Source organism: Calliphora vicina, chromosome 2 (assembly GCF_958450345.1).
Source record: "Calliphora vicina chromosome 2, idCalVici1.1, whole genome shotgun sequence".
Taxonomy (NCBI): domain Eukaryota; kingdom Metazoa; phylum Arthropoda; class Insecta; order Diptera; family Calliphoridae; genus Calliphora; species Calliphora vicina.
The window spans coordinates 123,413,299-123,440,174 of NC_088781.1; the positions used below are offsets into that span (position 1 = coordinate 123,413,299).

Consider the following 26,876-nt stretch of genomic DNA (forward strand, 5'->3'; position numbering starts at 1 on the left):
AACTGTGGATCATATTAATTACTAATGTCCGGGACTTTATCGCCACTGGTTTAGGTGGTTTAGTCGAGAATTCCATGAGGAATTAGGAGATGTTTGAGGCTGTAAGTCAGAAAACATTTTCGGCTTCATTAAAGGATGGGGTGGCTTCATGGTATATAGTTATATTATTTTGGAGTGGACAGTGAATATTATATTCACTGTGAATATTATATTTATTATTTTGTTTTGAATTTTCTATAAAAAACAGAAAAATGTATTGAGAAAAATAAAAACAATAAAACTGTGTTTCACTTGAAAACTTCCCGAGTTTCTACTGATTTTATAATTTGATTCAGCAAATTTTATAGCTCTTCCTCTAAGCTTTCCTGGACGAATTCTGCATAGTCTTGTTTGTGCCAAAATGCTCTTAGAACAACAAACGTAAAGGAAATTCTTAGGAACGAACCCATTTTATCGGAGATTTCAAACTCTTCTTCGAAGTCTTTTTGCACGAATTCTTTGCAGGTTATAGTTTGGAAAGTGCACATCAGTTTGGAAAGCGAATGCCATGAAAGGCATGAAAAATACCGACTCGGACAATAAATCATATTGTGAGTGAGATATATTTTTTAAGGTCAATCAGGCGTTTCTTATAATAAGAGAGTTAGGCGAAAAATATGGTAATATTTTGAATGAAGAATATTACCATATTCAAATTTATTGACCCTCTGAGAACTCGACTAAGAATTATAGTTTGAATATAAATATTAAATATTCTTGAATTCTAGCCAGATGTCGCTGATGAAGATGAGCCCACGTGCAGTGAGTCAATTAACTCGTCTGTTACTTTATCAAATGTTATCAATCTGCTAAGAGTAAGTCAGAAGAAATAAATACTGAATCCTTCGTAAAAAACAAATTTACAAGTATTAGCCAAAGCGGATTCAGTTCAGGAGTAACAAATCACTAAGTTCGTTCTCCAATTTATAAGTTAAAATGGGAATACATTTAAACTCAATTCCGCTAACATTCGGTTAATTTTCAGTAATTATAAGGAACCTGATATAGTAAAAAATCCAAGGACTGATGAAATTTTTAATATAACGGGGGTAATATTTGAGGTAGAACATGTGATCAGAACTGGCGTTTTTTTTGGAAATTAAACTACTATTTTTGGTTTCGGAGACTACTTGTTTAATATTATACCTTTTTTTTTGGAAATATTCAGACAAGAAACTGGTATAAGGTTCTCCTTTGGGAAACTGAGGATACGATGATTTGGTAGAAAAATATCATACGAAGTCCAAATTAAAAAAAATATGAAAACCTTTGATCACCTGTACCCTAATGGAAAACCATGAAGATTTTAGACAATCTTTTTGGATGACCTTACAGAAGTGTTCTTTTAACTGAATGCTTTATTTAAGGACTCATAACGATCGAAATGGATGCAGATTCAATGTCATTATACACTTCTTTGGTGGCGAACTCTTCTAAGTTACCCATCGTAAGTTATTTGCGAGAATTTTATGGATTTTAGCACTAACAATTAATGGTGTTATATATACCATACCACCAAATGTCCTTGGATAACCTGACGAATCTCTTGGACATAGATATCAGAGGTATAGTGCCATCATTTATGCAACAGAATAGCAGAATAGCAACAGAATTGTCTGTTGAATTATGGCCACGGGATTTGCTCTCATCTATGACATGACACATGCCGTTGTTTAGCAGTCTGTGGGAAATTTGGGACAATATCATGATTATTGCACTTCCATCCTTTCTTTGCGTTGATCGATACTTGATAAATTGAGGTAGAACAAACTCCCCAAGAGTTCCTTTGAGTTCTTCACTGAAGGCTTAAAGACGATGAAGGGTGTAGTTGAGGACTTGAATTTGTTATTGTTTTGATTGGAAATTAGTTGACCGCCCGGCTTCGCTTGGTAGCTATATACTAATATTAGTTCTTCAAGTTTCTCCAAAAATGTCTCTTGTTAAGAAAAATGAGAAGTCAATATATTAAAAATTTAAAATTTCCGAATTTTTTAATTTTTTTCTTTACAAACCATCTCCTGAAAAATTTGAATCGAATAAAAAAAATCAGGTAAATCGCTCCAGCCGGTGATGTTTGAATCTTCATCAATACATTCCACGATCAAGTATATACCAGGTTACCAAGGTACATTGGATACACTTGTAAAGACTCATGGAAGCTCTTAGGGTGAAAAAAACTTCTCAGGTGAGTCCTTTTTAGGTCTTCACTGCAGGATAAAAGGTGATGGGGTTTAGGAGTGTGGACTTTTATATTGGGGTAATATAGTATTTTACTCTTTTATTATACATTACTCTTTTATTATACTCGCACATGTACACTGACTAGTTAGGGACATCGCTCTTTAAAGGTCTTAGGGTGGAACAACCTTCCCAGGAGAATTCATTTGGAGTCTTTACTGATGACTCAAAGAGGAGTATTATATTGCTCGAAAACGGTTAGACTTCCGGATAATATCAGTGTTTTACAGGCTGAGATTTCGGTTATTTAGGGAGCCGTGAACTATTTCATCGAATATAAAGGGTTTGTATTCAATTTTATGTCAGGTCATCAAGGTGCATACACTGGCAAAAACCAGAACTTCTCTCTTTAAGGTGAATGATTTATGCGCAATATGAAAGACTCTAGGACTATGCTCGGTATGGTCCATAGATGCAAGTGGATCTATGGACAACAGGATAACAAGTGTATCCTTGATCGATTGCTCTAAAGACCATTTTGCAAGCCTAGATTTCCGAGCCAATAAAGTGTTTTAAAGGCTGAGGTTTTATTGGATATACGGAGTTGATATTCGGATCTATATCAAGAAATATCATAATCAACTGGATGTCATGTCACCAAAGTGTACCGGATACACACAAATACAAGGACTTCGCTCTTACAACTGTGTAGTTTTCGCGTATGATTCAGCCAAGACTATACGACTATGCTAAAACGGGATGGTCCACTGAGGCATCTTGTGGAAAGGTAATTGTGTCATCGACCTAGGAATCTAGTAGGGGAAACAGTTGTCAGAATCAAGAAGAGGATGAGACAATCGTACATTATCATTATTTTAGATCTATGGGAGATGAATAAAAAATGTGCCTTCCTTCAAGCAACTGAATAGTTTGGTTTAGGACTTATAATGGTCAAAGGTAATGCTAATTCAATATTCATTATCTTATACAATTTTATCAATTTACCCTTGGGTTCTCCGAGTAGATGTTGTGTATCTAGTATATAACAACTGCCTTTCTTTACAATACTCTTTCTTTTCAAGTATCACGAAGAAGCGGATGCTGAAGCACCCAAACATATCACTAGTAAGTGGGACAGCTTCAAAAATCTCTTTAGATACTCCGATTTGTGTGTCGAAAGAAACAGTAGTATAGTATTTATTCCCCCAAATTGCTCTTGGCTTTCTCTAACTGTAGATATATACTATAATCACATTATTCTCAAGATTATTTATGATCAAAGAATACAAAATTATTTGTTATAAAATCCACAGAAATCCAATATTGATAGAAGAAAAAAATCTATAGACTATAAATACCCAAGGGGGACAATAAACGGATGTTGATGATGGCATTGAGTAGAGAAGACACAACAAGATGTGAACATGACAGACCCCCCAATTTAAAATACAAAAGAATTGTGAGAAAAATCTTTTTCAGTTTTCAAATATTACGTATGGAAACACATAAACACAATTTCATCAAGAGTGACGAGGAGAGTCAAACAAAAAAAATATAAGAAATTTCCAAAATAATCAAATCAAATTCAAATGTTTTAAGTTTGAGGAGGGCGCCAGCAACAAATACAACAGCGACAATGGTGTATGCTCTGGTCGAGCGCACGCATTTTTATTAAGTAGCCTCAGTTAGTGTATGGAAACGGAAGATATTAGATCGAAAGAAAGAGCGGGTGAATAAAAAAAAAATAAAATTTAACGGTCTATATAACGGAAAAATTTGTGATGAAGAAATATATGTAAAGATTTTTTTGGAAATTGGATTAAATTTATATAATTTGGAAGTTACTATTACAAAAGAAAACAAAACAAAAATATTTAAGAAAAGAGGATAAATGTTAAATTGGAAGTTCAAAATCATTTTAAAATAATACTTATTCTAGACACAACTGTGTTTGGAAATGAAATGTGTTTGATTTGAAAAATTTTTAAATATAATTTTAATGTGTGGAATAAATTTGCCAGCAAAATGAAATTGTTGTTAAGTTTTTTAATAAATTTGATTGTTATCGAATCTACATTGCAACTGCAAGTGGTGAAAATCGGTAATAAATACAAAAAATATTAAAAATAATTAGAATTCATATGGTTTAACTACTTTGTTCGATTACCCAGGTGCCATATTTTTCAACAGTGAACTCGATATTTTGGAAGCCTTCAATACGGCCATTAGTGATGTGAATGATCTAGATACAGATTTCTATTTAGAGCCAGTTACACATTTTCTCAGTGAAGATGACAGCATTGTTTTACAGCAATTCAGTGAGTTTTTATAGAGAGTGTGTTGTGGAAAAAGTTTTGAACAAAAATCTATTAAAAATATTGTTAATTTGTATTTAGCCTGCGATTTATTGGAGAATGGTGTTGCCGCCATTTTTGGCCCAAGTTCAAAGACTACAAGTGGTAAGTGTTTATTTTTAACAGAAAACAAAAAACATTTCATAGTTTTTATTTTAGTAGATTTTAAATATATTTATTGTCTGTCGTCACCAGACAATATGATTTCGATTGTGTTTTTTTTTTGTTTTTAAAATCAACCGTGTATTTGGATGTGGACTTCTATCTAAAAAGGCAGCATTCTTAGTTTTTCAAATAGCTTGTTGTGATATCGATAAATTATAATAGCATACATATTTTTTGCGATCATCAAGAGAGAATTCAACTTTCTTTAACCGAAATTAATCCTTGTTGTTACCCAAACTCTAATTGTCCTGAAAATTACAAATTCTTCTTTAGTTTTATTATTAGTAGGGTCTTGGAAATTCGTCTTTGTCTAGCTTAACTGTTTAAATTAGTTTTGTTTATTAGACTCTCACATATATTTGTACAATAAGTTTTTATACCCTACACCACCATAGTGGGGAGGGTATTATGCGTTTGTGCAGATGTTTGTAACGCCCATAAATATTAGTCTAAGTCTGCTTTTACACAGGGCAATTTTTCTTGCGCAAGTCTAGAGTTTATAGGAGAGAGAGGCAAGAAGAAAGAAGAGGGGTACACACTTGCTTGTACTGGCAAGTCTCTTCAATTCTCTTTTGTTTTCTCATTTTCAATATGGCGTCTATTAGGTTTTGACATACAAAATTGCTCACAGACTTGCTGTGTGTAAACAGACGAGCAAGTTTAAAAGGGAATCGACGAGACTTGCTTCAAGTAAACTTGCACTGTGTAAAAGCAGACTAACACCCACCTTAAAGTATACCGATTGACTTAGAATCACTTACTGAGTCGATTAAACCTTGTGCGCAGAGTACAGGTCGCAATTTTGAAGGTATTTCTATCAAATTTGGTACATATTATTTTTTCGGCCCAAGGACCAAACCTATTGAAACTGACTGAAATCGGTCCATTATTTCACCTAGCCCCCATACAAATGTCCTTCCGAAATTGGACTTTATCGGCTATAAATGTTTAATTTAGAAATGTATCTCCACAAATTGCGCTCTAAATAAGTTTTATATATACAAAATTCATGTCACCAAATTTTGTTACGATCAGTCCATAATTAATCATAGCTCCCATATAGACCCGCATCCGAAAATCACTTTAACGTGCATAAATCGCTTAAAAATTTTGGTATTCTCACAAAATTCAACATAGTAAACTATCATATAGACATAAATCACACGACCTAATTTCATGGTGATCGGTCCATAATTGGTCATAGCCCCCATATAAGGCCCACTTCCGAAAATCACTCAAAAATATAAATTATTGAAATTTTAAAAGAAAAATGGTTTTGCTCTTTTACTTAGTGTAGGGTATTATATGGTCGGGCTTGACGGACCAAACTTTCTTACTTGTTTTAATTAAATATTTAAACAAACTTATTTCTTATATATGTTTTTTTTCTTAGGTATTTAAGAAATTTCTGAGAAAAAAAAACATGACATCTGCAAACAATTATAAATTTCCTAGTCAATCATGTTGAACACCTTTAGTAAACTTTTATTTACTTAGTTTGTATATATTGTTTTATTTATTATAAACAATTTTTTATCCACCTTGCCTATAATTTGTAGTTTTTAATACTTAATTTTATGATCTCCATAAATATTGTTAATAAATCAAGTTTATTTTGATCTTTTACCACAATATTGTATGTAAACAAGAAATAGAACTGTCAGTGCCAAGGTATATTTTGCATGATCAAGAGGATGTAAAAAATTTATACCAAATTAATATTGATTTGACGATCGTTTTAGTGTTTGTGAAAAATATTCAATATTTAAATTAGAAAAGTTTCAATAATTCATGTACAACATACAGTGGGCAGAATGAAAATATATTGGAAATAAATCTTTCATTTCTAACAGGATGATCTGAATGACATGAAATTTCACATTGACGTAGCATAGTAGTTTAACAACTTTTTATTTTGGAAATAATTCGTTAGCTAGTGAAATTGTTCTTGCATTTAAATTTTGTCCTGATCATAATATTTATAGTGATCCAGACAAAGTTTTTCATATATTCTGAACCAAAACATTTAAAAGATACGTTGGATACGTTAACAATAACTATTTGTTGCAAATTTCTGTTTTCTAGGTCTCCTTGTATTTTAACTGTTATTCTTCGTCCCACATTATATTTATTAACCTGAATTTTTTTCCAATTTTTTTTTTTTATGATTTAAAATTATTCCAGAAAATTTTTTTAATTATTATAAAATTTTTTGTAAAATATTGCTCACAATCCGTAAAATAAGGTATATCTAATGGGTTTTTTTATGGTTATATGCCATAAATTGCCCAAAAATGCATGCCACACCTTTTTGGTACGATGTGTTTTTTTTAAAAATTTTACCTCTAGCAAAAAATGGGGCTGGTTAAAAGAACTTATTTTGAAAATATAGCAAACAGAAATTTATAGTTTTTTTTTATTTTCCATCAAAGTTAAGAAATATTAAAAAAATGTATACATAGTTGTAAATATTGATTTACCTGGACAAACACAAAGCAAACAGTTCAATTTATTTTTATTATTTACTAAATAGATAGATCTATCAACAGAATCAAAAATAATGATGTTCCGTTACTCAGTTTTTGAGATACTGTATCTGAAATCGGACCAAATTACCTAAAAATGGTCTGTTTTCGTGAACACTGCTCACGTCACATTGGATATTCTGCTCGAGCGATTTGAGGACATGGTCATCTCACCATTTGACACCGTTAGACTTTTTCTTGCGGGATTTTCTTAAGTCGCAAATCTATGCGAATAAGCCAGAAACCACAGAGGCTCTCAAAGCCAACGTAGCCCATGCCATGGCATGCCATCGGTTAAATTCAGTCTTGTAAATTAATTAGGGAAAACTTAACAATTCGCAGATAATTTACCTAGCACTGTTATTTACATTCATAAAAATGTTGTTATGTAGGTAACATGCTTTTTTATGAATTTCTATGTTAGGTAAATTATCTGCGAGTTGTTAAGTTTTCCCTAATTATTTTGCCACGTAAAAAACATAAGGTAGACATGTTATATATCAGTGGATAGAGAATTTTTTCTACTTTTCAATAATGTATATAACTTTTGATAATTAAAAAATTCATGAATATGACAAAAAATGCTTTTTATTGAGTTTTTACATAGATAAAATTTTTTCAAATTGAAATAAAATTGTTATTTATGAATATTTTTTAATGAAATTTGATATTTGTATATATTTTTTTATTGAAAATGGACAAATAAAAACTAATTTTGAAATTTGTGATCAGGAATTCCGCAATTCCCAAAAAGTATTGAAAAATTCCAAAAAGGGATATTTTCGTTTTTTGGCTATAATATCCATACCAGGGGCGGAGTTATCGGAACCCTTTACAAAATAATTAAGAACATATTGGGCCATCTAAAATAGGTTACTATATTTTGATATCCACTATGCGATTTGAGAATTTTTGCGCTAAAGTTGAATTTTACATAAAAAATAGGCGTTTTTTGAATCGATCTGGTCCCCTCAGTATCAAAAATTATAAATGTTTTTTTCATTTCAAATATTTGATGTAAAGTTAGCTTTTCAAAAAGTGCAAATTCATTATACATCCTTTTAGAAATTTTTTAGATAACTTAAAAAGAATAAAAGTACTTTTTTCCCAAAAAAATAGCGAAAAATCGCCTTATTTAATTTTATTAAATTCAAATGCATGTAACTTTGAACTCAGTCATGATTTTTAAACAATTCTCCCTTTATTTGATATTACATCTATTGTTAATTCTATAAAAGAAAAATGCTGAAAATCGTAAAATATTTGGAACCGCGGTCATCAAAAAACTGGAGTAGTAGGGTGGGTAAAAATGTTGAAAATTTAATTTTAAAATGCGGATATGTCCTAAGCTATAAGAGATATTGATAGCTACGACGAGGTTTTATATAATGCTTGAAATCGGAACACAAACGAAGAAATAGGATCATTTTTAAAATTGACCATACCCGAGGTGTCCTACTTTGGGGACCCCTGGCTCAGCTCCTGGTGGACTCATGAGGTCCAGATTCAAAACTTAAACTCAACAACAATCGGATTAAGGGTTTAGAAGTTACAGATTTATTTCCCTCTTTTTTTTTCTTGTTTTTTTTTTGTTTTATTTAAATTTAAAGAAATCGATATTTATGTAGATTAGTGTGAAAGTGGTGCTTCTATGGGAGTGATTTCGGAATATGGGGGCTTGGTCAAATATGAACCGATCCAAATAAAAAATCGTTTTGTGATTTCTATTTAAATGGAATTAATTTTTTATGAATGTTGTATAGACACAGGTATTCTATAGGCATTTATGTATCATAGAGTTTTATATTTCGGGAAGAAATTTGAATGCGGGTTGGGAGAAATCAATGACCGTTTCTTATTAAATATGTATAGAGCTGTATGTGCAAAGTTTCATGGTATTATCTGCAAAACGTTTTTGACAATTACAAACAGTTTTTGAGGTTGTCCCACATCTACTTGAATAATTTTTCACATTTTCAATACCAAACATTTCTATTATCAAAGCACTATCGTGCCAGTAACAGGCGGACTGACATGGCTAGATCGTCTTAGAATTTTATAAAGACCAAGAATATACATACATATATACTTTTTGGCTCTACGTCCAATATTTCCATATTTTACGAACGGAATGAGAAAGATATATTTGGTGGTGGGTATAAAAAGTTCCATACAGTTATATGGTTCCTATAAAAAATCCGAGCATTGCCATGATTATTAGTTATTAGAGAATTTAGATATTTTGAGTTTTTATATAAAAAATCGATTTTTGGTCAGAAATAGCGAATTTAGATATTTTGAGTTATTAGATAAAAAAATCGATTTTTGATCTGAAAAATAAGTGATCACAGATCTAGCTCCTTTTCTTGATTAAACGTTTATTGGCAAAGTTATTAGCGAATTTAGATATTTTCTTTTCTTGATTAAACGCTTATTGGCCAAGTTATTAGCGAATTTAGATATTTTGAGTTATTAGATAAAAAAATCGATTTTTGATCTGAAAAATAAGTGATCACAGATCTAGCTCCTTTTCTTGATTAAACGTTTATTGGCAAAGTTATTAGCGAATTTAGATATTTTGAGTTTTTATATAAAAAATAAATTTTTGGTCAGAAATATGAGTGATCACAGATCTAGATCCATTTCTTGATTAAACGCTTATTGGCCAAGTAGTAGAGAATTTTGATATTTTGAGTTTTTATATAAAAAATTTATTTTGTTCAGATATATGAGTGATCACAGATCTAGCTCCATTTCTTGATTAAGCGCTTATTGCCCAAGTTATTATCGATTTAAGCTATTGTTTATTATGATAATTTATACAAAAATTTAGCCAAATCGATGCTGTATTTCGGTTATAGATAAATCGAAAAAAGTGGGCGTGGTCAATTTTTCATTCCATAAAAACCTAAATTGGGCTATGACCAACATTTTAGAAAAAATTTGTCTAAATCTGTCCGGCCGTTCTCTACTGATGCAATTACCAACGACCGAAATTTGATTTTTATTTATATATAAGAAGAAGATAGAATAGATAGATTAACCTGAATTTTTTTCAAACAATTTTTTTTTTCATAAATTAGTTTTCACTAATAAATTTAATAAAAAATAATTTAAAAAAAAAAAAAAAAAATTAAAACACTGTCGAACTTGTGACGAGACCAATCCATATGAGATGCAAGAGCGTCCAATGCATCCCGAAAAAGTTACTTCGGTCCATATTTTTCTGAGAACGACGCACAGTTGTGCCATTTGAGTTTTTTCGTTGTAAAAATCTTAACTTTTGAACCAAATGAGACAATCAAAAAAATTAAAAAGTATATGATAAATTATTGATCAACCTATGAAATCAGTGTTTAGGTGCCTACTTATGGGTTAGAAAAGTTGAAATTTGTGGAAAAATCCATTTTATGGGAAGTAAAATAAAATATTTTTAAATTTTTTGTATAATATTCCAGAAAAGATTTAAATTTTTTTTTATTTAGTTTTAATTTTTTTTGTAAAATATTGCACACAATCCGTAATGGTCATGCCACATACATGCCACACCATTTTGGAGCAATGCCTTTTTTCAAAATTTTACGTCTAGCATAAAATGACACAAGGACGGGCAGCTGGACATTTTTGTATTAGGTAAAGAAACTTATTTTGAAAATATGGCAAATGTAGAAATTTATAGTTATTTTTTATTTTCCATTAAATATTGAAGAAATGACTTTCAAAAAAAATTCGATTTACTTGAACAAACACAAAGAAAACAGTACAATTTATTTTTATTATTTTCTTAATAGATAGATCTATCAACAGCATCAAAACAACCTCACTTGTTCTACAGGCGCCACTGTGCGACGTTGGACATCATCATCAACGGTGAGCGCTATTTGCAACACAGCTCATGCTAATAAGCCACAAACCACGGCGGCCTTCAAAGCCAACAAATCCATGTCATCGGTTAAATTCAGTTTCTGGTTGTATTTTACGTTTTGGTGTATTAAGGGACTTATAGTAAAATTTCACGGATAATATTTTTGCGGAACATTTTAACCCCTTAAATCCCTGTTTTAATGGAGTTTGTTGCTCTTTTTTTTTAAAAAAGGACAAAAAAGATCCATGCCTTGAGGATTTAGAGGGTTAATATATTCTACAAAAATGTTCTCCGTAACATTTTGCATAAACTTGCTGAATACATTTTATACCTAAAATGTTCTTTAAAATAAAATTCTTAATAAAAGCGAAATTAACCCTAGGCTCTCTTTTGTAATGACTTATTTCTGAATATCTGGTTGAATTTTCCGTTTTGGTGTATTCAGGGACTTATAGTAAAATTTCACGGATAATATATTTGCGGAACATGTTAACCCCTTAAATCCCTGTTTTAATGGTGTTTTTTGCTCATTTTTAAAAAAGAACAAAAAAGACCCAGGCCTTGAGCATTTACAGAGTTAATACATTCTATAAAAATGTTCTCCGTAACATTTTACATAAATTTGCTGAACACATTTTATTCCTAAAAAATAAGGATCACATGGTTTCTTATGACGATTAACAATAAGAATGTGCCAGAGTTGGGAAAGTTTAAAGCCCCCCTACTGTAAATGCTGGATTTTTAAGTAATACACCCAATATATCGTAAAGAAGTGGCCACTTAAAATCGGTACGGATTAAAGCGAGCATAACTTTTAAATGAAACAACATATGTTAACATTTTATACACGAAATTAAAGGTAATTTATTAAGCTCTAAAAAATATAACTGTAGGTTTATGTGCCTTTATTGCACATTAATAGCTGGAAAACTTTTCTCGCCACTTCTACCCTTATTCCAGCATATTTATTCCACTTTGTTCTCATCAAAATCTGGTTATTTACTGTACCTGCACTCTTTTTCAATTTACGTTTAACAATTGCCCAATATATCTCGATTGGACGAATTTGGGCAATCTGTTTAGTTGATGTGTTTTGGTATAACATCAATATTATTCTCATTATACCACTTTATAGTTGTGGCTAAAACTTTGTATCAGATATGTAATGTCTTATAAATGATAACAATGGCTTTTCCAAACTCTCTTTTTATATATAATTTTGAAAATTGTTTAAAAACATGTCTGAAAAGCTTGACTTTTCAAACCGCAGCTGCGGATTGCCTGCAAAATTAATATTTTTGTACAATTTTACGTATTCATATTTAAAGGCCACACAACCTCGAGCTGACGGAAAATTTTTGGTCTGAAATCTGCCGAAAATCACATTTTGGCTATCTTATTATAACCCGACAAAGTCGGATTTTCTAGATATTTGTGCACAATTTTTTCTCTAGCTTCTTTTTCCTTTGTGTATAAACTTTTTAAAAATAAACATAACGACTTGCAATTCATTGTTGAATAACTGTAGATTTGTTGTTAAAAACGTATGTAAATCTTTTTCCATTTTGATAACAGGGGGCGTTGTTATGATTACTACAGTTCGTACCGATTTTAAGTGGTCACTTTTTTATAAAACAAAATTATTCGAGCTCGTATATATTTCGAATATTTTTCTGAAATAAAACTTAAGGTAAATGAATGTAAAATAAAAATTGGCTTATTTAAGGGAAAAGGGGCCGAATAGTTCCCCTCAATCCTCTAAAAGATTTATCTAAAAATTTCGGGAAAAACATTTATTATAAAAGAAAGGCTATTTTTGAAATTACCTATATCCTTACTTTAATTACACATTTTTATTTTTTTCGTTTTAGGAATTTCGGTATTTAAATGAAGAGAATGACAAAAGTTTTCATCTCATTGATTAAAAGACCTTTTGATCTATATATGCTTCATATTTTATTACGATATGTTGATCCGTTTGCACTTTACATAAATTCGATTTTAAAATTTTTATTCACGAAAAATCACTAAATCATGAAATTTCCGTATTTATGGTAAATGTTATTCTGAAAATTGTTTGGATACATTTTTTTCTTTCGTTTAAAAAAAAAAAAAAATTTCGAAATTATTTCTCCGTCCAATTTTACCTTGGATAGGATATATTTAAAAAATTTGAAATTTGCGAATTTTTTTGTTTACTACCTACAAAAAAACCTTAAAAATTAACGTGCAAAATTTCGACAAAAGCTCGTCCAAACCACAAATTTTTTTTTTGAAAGACTGCTATCGCCATCGTTTTTAGCGTACAATTTCACCTTGGAAAGGTAACATTTAAAAAAAAATTAAGTCAGCCGATTTTTTTATTACCTACTAAAAAAACCTTAAAAATAAAAGTTAAGACAAAGTAAAATAATTGAAATTTGGGCGCTTCGAAAATTATTTTTTTGATATTTCGTAGTGGAACTTTTTTCCCAAAGTTAAGACAACATAAAAAAATTTAAATTTAGGCGCCTCTAAAATGATTTTTTTAATATTTCGTAGTTGAACTTTTTTTTTTCCCAAAAACTATCGAAAAATCAAATTTTTGTTCCTCATTTGAGTTCAATATGAGTTAAGCTTTTTCAATCAATGTATTAACGTTGAGTTGTTGATAACACAGATTGTAAGATCAAATATGGAACTTTATATTCATCGTGATTTTTTTTGCAAACAACATTCTAAAATTTTCAAAATATTCAAAAACCAACGAAATCTAATATAGGGTACAAATAGCCATAATTTTGTGTTCTACTTTGTTTCTAAAACTAAACACCATAAATTATCATTAAGTTTTACAAATGCACAAATTTTTAACAATGTTCGTAGGAGTATTTTTACTACAAATCGAAAAAATTAATGCCTTCCGTCATCTATGTGTAAATATTGACCTCATTGGAGAACTAAAACAAATTTAAATAATAAATACTAAGATGAGAATACAATAGAATGATCATAATTTCTCTCCATACTCTCAATAATCAAAACAGCTACAGCTGTTAACTAATTTTCCGCCATTATTTTTAATAATAATTTTCTCTGTTTATGTTTATTTATTGTTTTGTTTATTTAGATATTGTGGCCATATTGTGTAATATGACGGGGATACCCCATCTACAGTTCGACTGGTCTGGTGACGAAACCGAAAACAATTTACGTAAATATCATTATACAGTCAATGTGGCGCCATCGGAGCATGTGTTGTCTAATGCCATGTGGGATATTTTAAAGAGCAAAGATTTTGATTGGAAATCATTTACGATCATTTATGAGAGCTCAACAAGTGCGTAAGAGAGTGATATATTAGCAGAGAGTTTTTTTTCTATTTGTTGGTTGTTTACAGATTTGGCTCGCATGCAACATTTATTGGCCTGGAGACAATTTCATAAAACTGGCGTTAAAATGCACAGGTTTAGACGTGGCGAAGATTATCGTGTTCTTTGGAAGATCATCAATAATTCACGTGAGAAATTTGTGGTACTAGATTGTCCGCATGATATTCTAACGGAGGTGGTGAATGCTTCAAAATATTTCAATATGACGGGACCGTTTAATGTAAGAAATTAATTATACTAAATATTTATAAAATTTGTTAACCGTTTTTTAAAGCATTTATTTTTAACCAACTTGGATACCCATTTGAGCGGGGTAGATGGTTTGTATTCTCAGGATTTTTCAGCCCGTGTAGCTGCCATACGTTTAAGATCGTTTATGCCTGCTCAAATACATAATGAAGCGGATGTTTTCGAAAATGAGGAACAGGATAAAATCGTATCAATACGCACACAATGTGTCTACGATGCTGTGGTCATGTATTTCAATGCTCTGAAACAAGTATTTGAAGCCATACACTTTCTAGAGCCGACAGTAAGATGTGGTGGTGGTTTCTGGCAGCCAGGGCAAGATATTGTAAAACAAATGCAACTGGTTGGTTCAATTTTATATCAAAACGTTTTCAAAGTATTTTTTAGTGACAAGTCTGTATTTTAGTTAAATCCCAAACATGTTAAACCTCCCTATAAAACCCAAAGATTACTGCTTAATGATTTCGGCATACGTGATGATTTCAATTTGGAAATCTACAATCCTTTAATAGAACGTTTGACTCATGTCTGGAATAAACATCATGGTTTAGTGTCCTTTGATAAAATCAGTGAAAATTCTACTAAAGAAGCTAAAATAAGAAAATTTGGTGCCAAAGAAGATTTCTCCCTAAAGAAGGTTAAATTTACCGTAGCCACACGCATAGGAGAACCCTTCTTCATGTGGCGCCCCGAACCGGAAGGTGTACATTATGAGGGCAATGAAAGATTTGAGGGTTTTGCAGTGGATTTGATTTATAAATTGGCTGAAGAATGCAGATTCGATTTTATCTTAGAGCCAGTGTCAGATAATGCATATGGATCCAGGGATCCCGTAACAGATGAATGGAATGGTATCATAAGACAACTGATAGATAATGTAAGTGTTATTTAAAATATAAAGTTTATTTTTTTTACTCATAAAATTTTCCATTTTCTAGAATGCCCAGCTAGGTATTTGCGATTTAACTATAACCCAGGCCCGCCGCTCAGTGGTTGATTTCACCGTACCCTTTATGCAATTGGGTGTTAGTATTTTGTTTTATAAACCCAAGCCTCCGGAGAAGAGTTTATTTGCTTTCTTGCATCCTTTTGCCGTGGAAGTTTGGTTCTATTTATTGGTGGCTTTGCTGGTAATGTCATTATGTTTTAAGGTGCTGGGAAGGTGAGTTTGAATTTAGGAAACAATGTCTAATAGCGATAATTTGTAAATGTTTTTGTTTTAGATTAACTCAAGATGATTGGGAAGTAACGGTGATCAATAAGGAAACATCGATGGCTGAGACTCCCTGGTTTCTGAGAAATACTTTATGGCTGCATATTGGTTCTATTTTGTGTGTCGGTTGTGATATTTTGCCAAGGTAAAAAAGTGTAATGTTACCGAAATGGCCCAAACGCCTGAGGTTTTATAAATGCAATTTGGATTTTAGGTTATTCTTCCTCTAAAGTGATCTATGCACATTTGGAAATTCGTATGTTTAAGGTGGTAAAAGCAGATAACCTTAACCTTATACATATATCTATAACGATAAGGGCGGTTGGTACTTAAAATTAAAATTGTTTATGCCAGAAACGGATAACACCTTCCGACAAATAGAGAAAAAATTCGTTAGACACCAACCGGATGATATACGTCTGAAACTATAAATTTAATGGAGAAAAACTGTGTTTTCAGTTTTTTATTTCGTGATCCTGTGTCCTTTTTTAAGGACTTCAAAGTTTAAAAGAAGTACATTTTTCAAAAAATATTTAAAAACACTCCTGCTATTCCAACAATGACAAATTGTATGTCAAAAGAACAAGAAGAGTTGTAAACTATTTTGTATTATCTTTATGTTATCCTGTAAGGATCAAAAATGTCCTTTAAAATGTTTATCCTTTAAGATTGTAAAAAAATTCCTTTTAAAAAAATAGTGCGTTAAAGACCCATATATTCTATACTAAATGTCAAAATTTCATCATTTATATATATAAAGGTCAAATTAAAATATAAAAAAAAAATTATTAGTATACAAAAGAGTTTTATTAAGAAAAGTGCATGTTTATAAACTACACCACCATAGTGGGGAGGTATAATGGGTTAGGGCTGTTGTTTGCAACATACAAAAATATTGTCCCAACACCCACCTCAAAGTATATCAATCTGCTCAGGATCACTTTCTGAGTCGACTAAGCGATGTCCGTTAGTCTGTCTGTCCATCCATGTAAGCCTTGTAATCAAACTACAGGTCGCAGGTTTAAAGATAATTCGACAAAATTTGACACAAACCTTTATATTGCCCCAAGGACAAAGGCTATTTGTTATTTGAATTTGGTTAGAATCAGCCCATTATTGGCCCCATACAATTGGCCTTTTTGAAAATAGATAAGCTCTCATAAATATCTTAATTATAAACATATTCAAACCAAATTCAGCACAATTAAGTTTAATGGAAGCTGAACTCTCATGACCAAATTTCGTGACGATCGGTCAACAATATTCCATAGCTCTCATATAAGCAACATTGTAGAAAATGTCATTAATCCTTCGTTACTCGCAACTGATCTAGTTGATACAGGCAAGATTTTTTTATTGTACATTTTTTTAAACGCTCTAAGTTTTAAGCTATTTTTTTAAGCTATTTATACTGCAATTTTCTTTGTATAATAATTCTTTTAAATACTTTGAATTTAATTTCTTTCCTTTCTTTTATTGATATCAATTTGATACATTGCGACTAGTCTCGATTGAAAATGATTGCCACTAACGGAGGGTTAATATACATAAATCTCTGAAATATGTCAGTATCCAAACAAAATTCAACACAAATATGTTTCATATATTGGCAATTCATCCCACCAAATTTCGTGACGATTGGTCCATAATTAGTCATAGCTCCCATATAAGGCCCACTACCGAAAATGTCTGTATTCAAATAAGATTCAACACAAATAAGTTTCATATCAAAAGAAAACTCTTTATAATCAAATACCCGGTGTTGGGTATCATAAGGTCGGGCTTGCCGACTATACCATTTTACTTGTTTATTAAAAAGTCTTCTTCGTTGCTTTTCACAACGGATTTTGTTATATTTTTTTCGAATGAAATATTAAAATAAAATATAAAAAATCAAATAATTCAAATTTAAAATATTTTTTAACACTTAAGTGGTTAAGATAGAAGTATGAAATTTCGGCATGTTGTATTCAATATTTGGATCTTAAACTCACTATTTTTAAAAAAAAAAATTATTGAAAATCTAAAAGGATATTCAAGGATAAAAATTTTGAAAGTACATTTTTGACATCTTTTAATCCTTACAGGATAAAATAAAAATAATACGAAATATTTTTCAACTCTTCCTGATCATTTGACACCAAATTTGACATAGTAGGATGATGACAAGTATTTTAAAAAATTTTTTTAAAAATGTACTCCTCTGAATTTGAAGTCCTTTTAAAAGGAAACAGGATCACGAAATGAAAAATTGAAAACGCAGTTTTTCTCCATTTAATTTATTGTTTCAGACGTATATCATCCGGTTCTTGTCTAATATTGAGTTTCGTTCGGTGTAATAACTGAATTTTTGTACTTTTATGAAAATTCGAATGCCTTATGAATTGTATGTCTTCTAAGACCATATTAGTGTTAGGTATTTTTTTAATTTGCACCTTTTAGTATATGAAACGGATATAGAGATAGAGTTTGTATTTTGGTACTTTTTTAACAATAAACATGGAAATAAATTTTAAATCATATTCTTCTCATAAAGTCCAAAATACGATTTTGGTACTTTTTGGAAATTTGGACTAATAAAAGCCAAAACATTTATCTACTTTGGTACTTTTTAACAAAATATTTAAATATTTTATTAGGAAATTTTTTTAATAACATTTTTGTACTTTTTAAAATTCGAACTTTTTTTTAGAGAGAAAATGGATAACAAATTTAAATCATATTCTTAACTTATCAAACAAAAAACCCAAAAAAGTTGTAGGGACTTTTTAGAAATTTGTACCAATATGGTGTTAAACCTATTAGAAGCGCTACTGAGAGACAAAGAATCTAAGTTTGTTGTCAATAACCTAAGTCTTGCAACAACAGAATACATGTAAATCAATGTACATAGTTTGAGTTTTTATATAAATAATCGAATTTTAGTCGGAAAAATGAGCGATCACAAACCGAGCTCCTTTTCTTGATTAAACGCTTATTGGCCAAGTTATTATCTAATTTAGATATTTTGAGTTTTTATATAAAAAATCGAATTATGAGTGATCACAGATCGAGCTCCTTTTCTTGATTAAACGCTTATTGGCCAAGTTATTAAAGAATTTAAATATTTTGAGTATTTATATAAAAAATCGTTTTTTTGTCAGAAATATAAGTGATCACAGATCGAGCTCCTTTTCTCGATTAAACGCTTATTGGCCAAGTTATTAACGAATTTAGATATTTTGAGTTTTTATATTAAAAATCGATTTTTGGTCAGAAATATGAGTGATCACAGATCGAACACCTTTTCTTGATTAAACGCTTATTGGCTAAGTTATTATCGATTTAAGCTATTGTGAGTTTTTATATAAGTAATCGAATTTTTGTCTGAAATATGATTGATCACAGACCGATGTATTTTGTAGATGTATTTAATATGTGGACGTATTAGTGGATGTGGACAATTTTTATTTATGTAAAAACTCTTGCGGACTATGTATTGCGAACATTAAAAAAAATTAGTCCTGCGATATAGATATATCAAAAAAAAATTGTCGTGGTCAATTTCACTTTCAGTAAAAACTTAAATTGGATTAGTATGATCATTTAAATAAAAAATTACCCAAATCGGTGTAAGCGTTTTCCGATTTTAAATAAATCGAAAAAAGTGGGCGTAAAAGTGGACATAGGCAAGTTTTCATTCCGTAAGAGCCTAAGTTGGGATATGACCAACATTTTAAAAAAAAAATTTGTCTAAATCGGTCCGTCCGTTCTCTACTGATGCAATTACCAACGAACGACATTTGATTTTTATTTATGTGTATAGATAGATAGATTATTAGAGCAATTTCTATAAAAATTGGAACATTGAAACACAACACAAACTAACATGGTATTATTTAGAACATGAGTGTAAAAGTGTGGATGAGCAACAATTCGGGTAATTTTCCTTGAGCAATTTAACATAGATTTCCATTGTTTTTGTCATATTTGTGTCACACAAACTTTCGCCAAAATTAAGTATTTTGAAAAAGAAATGCCAATTGGTACTTTTTATTCTAATCGTATTTTTATAATATTTTAAATTAATAAACATACCAACATAAAAGTTAAATGGTAGGATTCTATTTAAAATAAGAATCAAGGATAAATAGGTTTAATGGTACTTTTATCCTTCTAATGGTGACAAAAATGGGACATATAATAAGTACTTTTTCGATCTTTTAATGGTACTTTTTGAATTTAAAACAAGTAAGAGAGCTATATTTGGCTGTGCCGAATCTTATATACCCTTCACATAATTGTACTTTAAAATACAAATTTGAAATAGTTTAGGGTAAACAAAATTTAAAAAATTTTGAAAATTATTTCGAAAATTTTTTTTTAAAAAAAAATTATTTTGAAAAATTTTTTTTTCGAAGTTGTTTTTTTTTAATTTTTTCCATTTTTTTTTAAAATTTTTTTTAAATTTATTAGTGAAAAAAAAATTATGACAAAAATATTTTTTTGGTAAAAAAAAATTCTCGATAAAAAATATTTTTTTCCGATTTTGACCCATTGTAGGTCCAAATTACAATCGCTCGGTCCCGGTTTTTCCCTTATATCTTATTATTGGGCCAATAGACATGTTGTTCTTCTTTCTAAATTTATTTATTTACTTGAAATGTTATTACATTACATATTAATACAACTTTTATCTGTTGTTTACATAGGTTAAATATAAATTAAAGTGTTTTTGAAAATGATCAATAATTTTACTTGAAATATAATTGTTTACATATGTATTAAACGGTGTAAATTATATATTTTTGACAATATTATAATTCATTTAAATATATAATTACTAGGGTAATCGAATTATTCGCTTTTTCTCGTGTTCGAATAAAACGAATAATTCGAATAAGAGATTTTAACTTGTTCGAATAATTCGATCATACGTTTTAAATTAATCGAATTATTCGAATAATTTATTTTTTTTTAAAAAAGTAAAGAATGAAGTTTTGATGTCGGTTTTTTAATATTTTATTGTTAAAGAAAAACAAAAAATAACGTTAAAGTTAACAATTCAAGTATTGATAATGTTGAAAACATTCGAAAACAGAGTCCATCATTAAATTTTTATCAGAAATATTCTGATCAGATTAACTCCCGAACAATCTACAAAACAATTGACTAGCAAACCCTTTAGTTTCCGTTTTGGAGCTATGCTTTAATAAACTTGAGCTAGTTGGACATGATCCTGAATTCAAATACAATATAAACGTATTAAGAACTTTTTTATGTCGTTCATTAATTCGGGTTTTAAATTGAGTAACTAATTCTTTATTGAAGTAATTATTCACTATTTCTAAATTATTTATAACAAATTGTATTATACATCAAGCTCTATCAACGTTGCTTAATCTTTACTTAATAAAAATTTGGAATTACACAATAAAGGGAATCTGTCCAAAGTTTGATATCATTGTCAGTGAACGTGGCTAATTTGAAGCTAGGCAGTGCATGATTAACGCATTTACAAATACGCAAAAAGTTTATTATCATGTTAGACAAAGATGTTCAACGATGTTCAAAATCATGTAAAAGACGAACTCCATGCTTTTCTTGCAACAAAACATAAGTTTGCAATATTTGTGTTTATCATTCGATTTATTAAATATTTTGCAACACTTACGTACGCGGTTAATAACATCACTTATATACATATGTATATTTTAAGATCATGGCCTTCATCTATATCAATGTAATCATTATAAATGTCATCCTCAATATCACTTTCGACGACCGTTTCAAAATCACATTCTCCATCACATTCAACTCCACTTTAATCTAAGATAATATTTTGATTATTAATTGCGATTCTTCTAATATTTCGCCAGCTAAATAACAAATATTTTATTCCGTACCTTTTATTTTCATTGGTTCAAGTCCTAGGTTAAAAATTTTTAAAGATTTGTTTTTAGAATTGTAACTTCTTGCAGTAATATTTATATATTTACAGAAGGAGCTATAGGAACACTCTTCTACAGTGTTCGAAAGTTCCTTTGTCTTTTGCTATTTGTCGAATTTCAGAACCAATACAATTTTTGTGAGTCATTATTACTTATTTAAATTTGCAATTATGAAAAATTTTAAGCAATTTAATAAATTTAAATAAATATGAATATTTATTCGTTTTATTCGATTATTCTACATAGAATTGTTCGAATTATTCGTTATTCGAAAATGGCAATTTTTAGATTGTTCGAATAATTATTCGTAAGAAATTATTCGATTAATCGAACGATCATTAGTCGAATGAATACCCTAATATTAAGATGAGAGAGGCAAGATTGAAATGATCAAAACTAAAGCCAACATATCTATGTATCCGAACTAAGTAACAAATTGAGAATATGTGTTGTGGTTTTAATTTGAGAACGCCTCAAAAAAAAGTAGCGTATGGTCCCCCTTCTACACTATATGTGGGCCTGGTACTTTTTTAAAATTCGAAATTTTTAGGGCAGAAAACGGATAAAAACTGAAATTTGGTACTTTTGTGGAAATTTATATGTTTAGGGGGTAAAAGCGGATAACGTTAATTTTAGTATGTCTTCTAAGACCACATTGGTATTATTTACTTTTAGAATAAAAAACGTTTCAAAACTGTAATTTTTTGGAAATAAATTTAAAATCATAACCCCCTGTCTATACTTGACAAATATTCATCATGACAATAAATAACATTTGTTGTTAAGACAAAGTTGTCTAAGCAAAAGCACTAACAATTTTATCATAACGAAGCAATAATACTAATAAATGGAGACTATACCTGATAATTTTTTATCTAGACAACCATTTGAAGTTTATCATGATAAAAATTTATCAGGTATAACCAGGGGGTAAAATTCAAAAATATGATTTTGGCACTTTTTGGTAATATGGACTAATAAATTTTACCTTTTTTGGTGCTTTTCAATACAATATTTAAATCTATATACTGGCAAATACGAAATCTATTGAATTACATTTTTGTATCTCCTATGACAACATATGTGTTTTGTACTTTTTTATAATTCAAATCTTTTGGGGGAAAACGGATAAAAACTGTATTTTGGTACTTTTTGTGGCACTAAATGTATCTTTTAAACTAGTAATCATAGATATCAAATTTAAATCATATTATAAACTTATCAAACAAAAAGCAAGAAAAGTTGTTGGTACTTTTTAGAAATTTGGACCAATATGGTGCTAAACCTATTTTGGTACTTTTTTCACAATAAGGGAAAAAGTACCAAAAAGTTCATATGGTATTATTTAGAACACGAGTGTAAAAGTGTGGATCGGAAACAATTCGGGTAAACAGTTTGGTAATTTTTCTTGAACAATTTAACGTAGATTTCCATTGTTTTTGTCATATTTGTGTCACACAAACTTTCGCCAAAATTAAGTATTTTGAAAATTCAGGCTTATAGGATATTCAAGAGAAATGCCAATTGGTACTTTTTATTCTAATGGTATTATTGTAATATTTTAAATTAATAAACATACCAACATAATAGTTAAATGGAATGTTTCTGATTGAAATAAGAATCAAGGATAAATAGGTTTAATGGTACTTTTATCCTTATAATGGTAATAAAAATGGGATATATAATGGTACTTTTTCGATATTTTAATGGTACTATTTGAATTTAAAACCAGTGAGAGAGCTATATTAGGCTGTGCCGAATCTTATATACCCATCACATAATTGTACTTTAAAATACAAAATTTAAATAGTTTTAGGTAAACAAAATTTTGAAAATTGTTTTCGAAATTTTTTTAAAAAAAAAAATTTATTTTGAAAACATATTTTTTTTCGAAGTTGTTTTTTTTTTTAATTTTTTTCCATTTTTTTTAAAAAAATTTTTTAAATTTATTAGTGAAAAAAAATTTACAACAAAAATATTTTTTTGGTAAAAAAAAATTCTGTTTAAAAAATATTTTTTCCGATTTTGACCCATTGTAGATCCAAATTACTATCGCCCGGTCCCGGTTTTTCCCTTATATCTTATTATTGGGCCGATAGACATGTTGTTTTTCTTTATAAATTTATTTATTTACTTGAAATGTAATTACATTACATATTAATACCACTTTTATCTGTTGTTTACATGTAAATTAAAGTATTTTTGAAAATGGTCAATAATTTTACTTGAAATATAATTGTTTACATATGTATTAAACGGTGTAAATTATATATTTTACATATTTTTGATATATATTATTCATTTAAATATATAATTACCTATTTACATTGAGTCTTAGAAATGAAGTTTAATTGTTTACGTATTATTTACACCATGTAAATAATAAAGAACTTTGTCATTTAAGGAAATTGGAAAAATATTAAGACAAATTTAAAGTTTTCCCATAAATTTTATTGTTAACCTATTGTTTACATTGTGTAAAATAGGTAAAGTACAGTATTTTATAAATTTTGTTTTCTGAAGTTCTAAATTATTAAGTAATTATTTACAAATTGTTTACAATAGGTAAATAATATTGAGTATAGGCAATAAAGGCATCTTTTAAAGTTTAAATAATGATTTTGATAATTTATTAATGAAAATTCGATTGTTAACATATTTTAAATATTATTTAAGCGATGTAAATAAGAGAAAGCACAATGTAGAGGTTGAACATAATTTTTATATTGCCATTATTTTCATTGTTTATCTATTTTTGACATTAAGTAAACTATGTAAAATACAATAGTTTTTATAAAATTAACAGTTTTGAATTTGGATTCAAATTAGAAAATTTGATTCTTTAAATCTTGTTTACACGATGTAAATAATATAGATAGGCATTGAAGACAACTTGTAAAAGTGTAAAGATAAATTTCAATAAGTTCTTCAAAAAATTTATTGTTTACATAGGGTAAAATTTCACATATTTTAGCCAATGTAAAATACTTTACACAATGAAAATTAGGTAAATATAAAACTTAGTTTTACACATTTTCACATATTCCTGAAATGGCTGTATTTTTGTAATATTTCTATAAAAGTTCAGTTTTTGTTTGCTGTCATAAAATTTAAAAAGTTTACATATTTTACATATTGTTTACACGATGTAAATAATAGAAAATAAAGTAATTTAAGGAAGCTTTAAAAGGTAAAGATATTTAAGAGAATTCTCCATAATTTTCAATGTTTACCTTTTTTACATTGTGTAGAATATGTAAAATTATTTAGTTTTTATACAGTTTATTAGTTTTGGCTTAGTTTTAGATATGATGAGTTTCGTTTAAAATCATAAATTTAATTGTTTTCATGTTCATTACACAATGTAAATAATGTAGAAGATAGTCTTTAAATAGAGCTATAAAGTTTAAAGGTAAGTTTCTAAAATTTCTTCACAATTTTCTTTAGAAGTTTAATTTTGGATATATTCGTTACTCAATGTAAATTATAAAGAACTTTAATTTTATAATGACTTTACACGATGTAAATAAATGATGTACAATAAATTTAAGTAACCTGTTTTTCTTTATATTTTATTATCTTTCCAGAGGCCTTCCCATGCGTATCTTTACCGCTTTTTGGTGGATTTTCGCTCTACTTATGTCTCAAACATATATCGCCAAGTTGGCTTCCTTCATTACAGCCTCAAAGATGGAGGGTTCCATACAAAATCTACACGATCTAGTCGATCAAAATAAAATACAATTTGGCACCGTCAAAGGTGGCTCCACTTCACAATTATTCTCAGAGTCCAATGAAACAGCCTATCGTGTGGCTTGGAATAAAATGATTGGCTTCAAGCCCGAAGCATTTACGGCCAGTAACAAAGAGGGCATGGATCGAGTAAAGAGAAGTAAGGGTAGATATGCCTTTCTGGTGGAGACGCCAATTTTGCAATATTACGAGCAAAGAAATTGTGAGCTGATGCATATAGGTCAACCGTTTGGGGAGAAACATTATGGCATAGCGGTGCCTTTAAGTGAGTTGTTGGGAAATATATTGGAATTACTTGATATTAATGAAATCAATTTTGCAGATGCTCCCTTTAGATCCAATATAAGTGTGGGTATCTTAAAGCTAAGTGAAAAGGGTGTTTTGTACAGTTTGAAAAATAAATGGTTTAATAGCAATGAAACCCACTGTGATATGGAGGAAAAACCAGTTGTTGAAGATATACAATTCAATATGGAGTCGGTGGGTGGTTTATTTGTGGTGTTAATTGGAGGCATTATTATAGCCATCATAATAGGCATCTGTGAGTTCTTGTGGAATGTGCAAAAAATAGCTGTTAAAGAAAAGGTATTATTAACCTATTAAAATTATTTAATTTTTATATTAATTGTTTAATAATTTTCAGATCCCCGCCAAAGTAGCTTTAAAATCTGAATTCCGTTTCTTTATAAGGTTTTGGCTGCAACGCAAGCCCTTAATGACTTATCGTCGCAGAGGCTCAAATTCCACTTGTCTGGGTTCTTCAGCCCAATCGTCTAACATAACTGCCACCCAGATGAAGGAGAAACGTAAAAAGTCTAAGAGAAAAAGAAGTGAAAAGGATTGTTAGTTAAGGCTTATTTAGTTTATTTTTAGTTGTGTGTGTATCAATAGAAATTTATGGTAATTTAAGTTTTGTAAATAAAATAAAAAAAATAAAAACATAATATAAGATTATGACTGGCTGATGGAGAATTGGCCTCTAAAGAATAATTTCAAATAATCTCGGTAAAAACATCTTAAAACACAAGGAAGTTTTATGGAGAAAAGAAAATTCAATGAAAAAAAGCTGTAAAAGCTTAAGTTGGTCTAATAAAAGGGAATATGCGAGGGTGCTTACAGAAAATAATTCTCTGTAAAGAAATTTATTCAACGAAAATTTGTTCACCAAAAAAAGCTTTGGGGTTTTGAAATTTTTCTGAAACAAAAAAGATTTTCAAAAGAGCTTTTCCTCTAT

The 26,876-nt window shown here is 29.5% G+C and overlaps 1 protein-coding gene across 1 annotated transcript; it reads left to right on the forward strand.

Annotated features, from left to right (window-relative positions):
- Positions 1-1,423: 1,423 nt before the first annotated feature.
- Positions 1,424-26,560, forward strand: GluRIIB (Glutamate receptor IIB). The gene is made up of 13 exons (XM_065500353.1): positions 1,424-1,486; positions 3,300-3,342; positions 4,389-4,535; positions 4,614-4,676; positions 14,236-14,445; positions 14,506-14,717; positions 14,772-15,089; positions 15,153-15,623; positions 15,685-15,908; positions 15,970-16,104; positions 25,477-25,907; positions 25,965-26,227; positions 26,286-26,560. Exons 1-13 carry the CDS (start codon positions 1,424-1,426, stop codon positions 26,487-26,489), a joined length of 2,784 nt encoding a protein of 927 aa, XP_065356425.1. The 3' UTR covers positions 26,490-26,560.
- Positions 26,561-26,876: the final 316 nt, after the last annotated feature.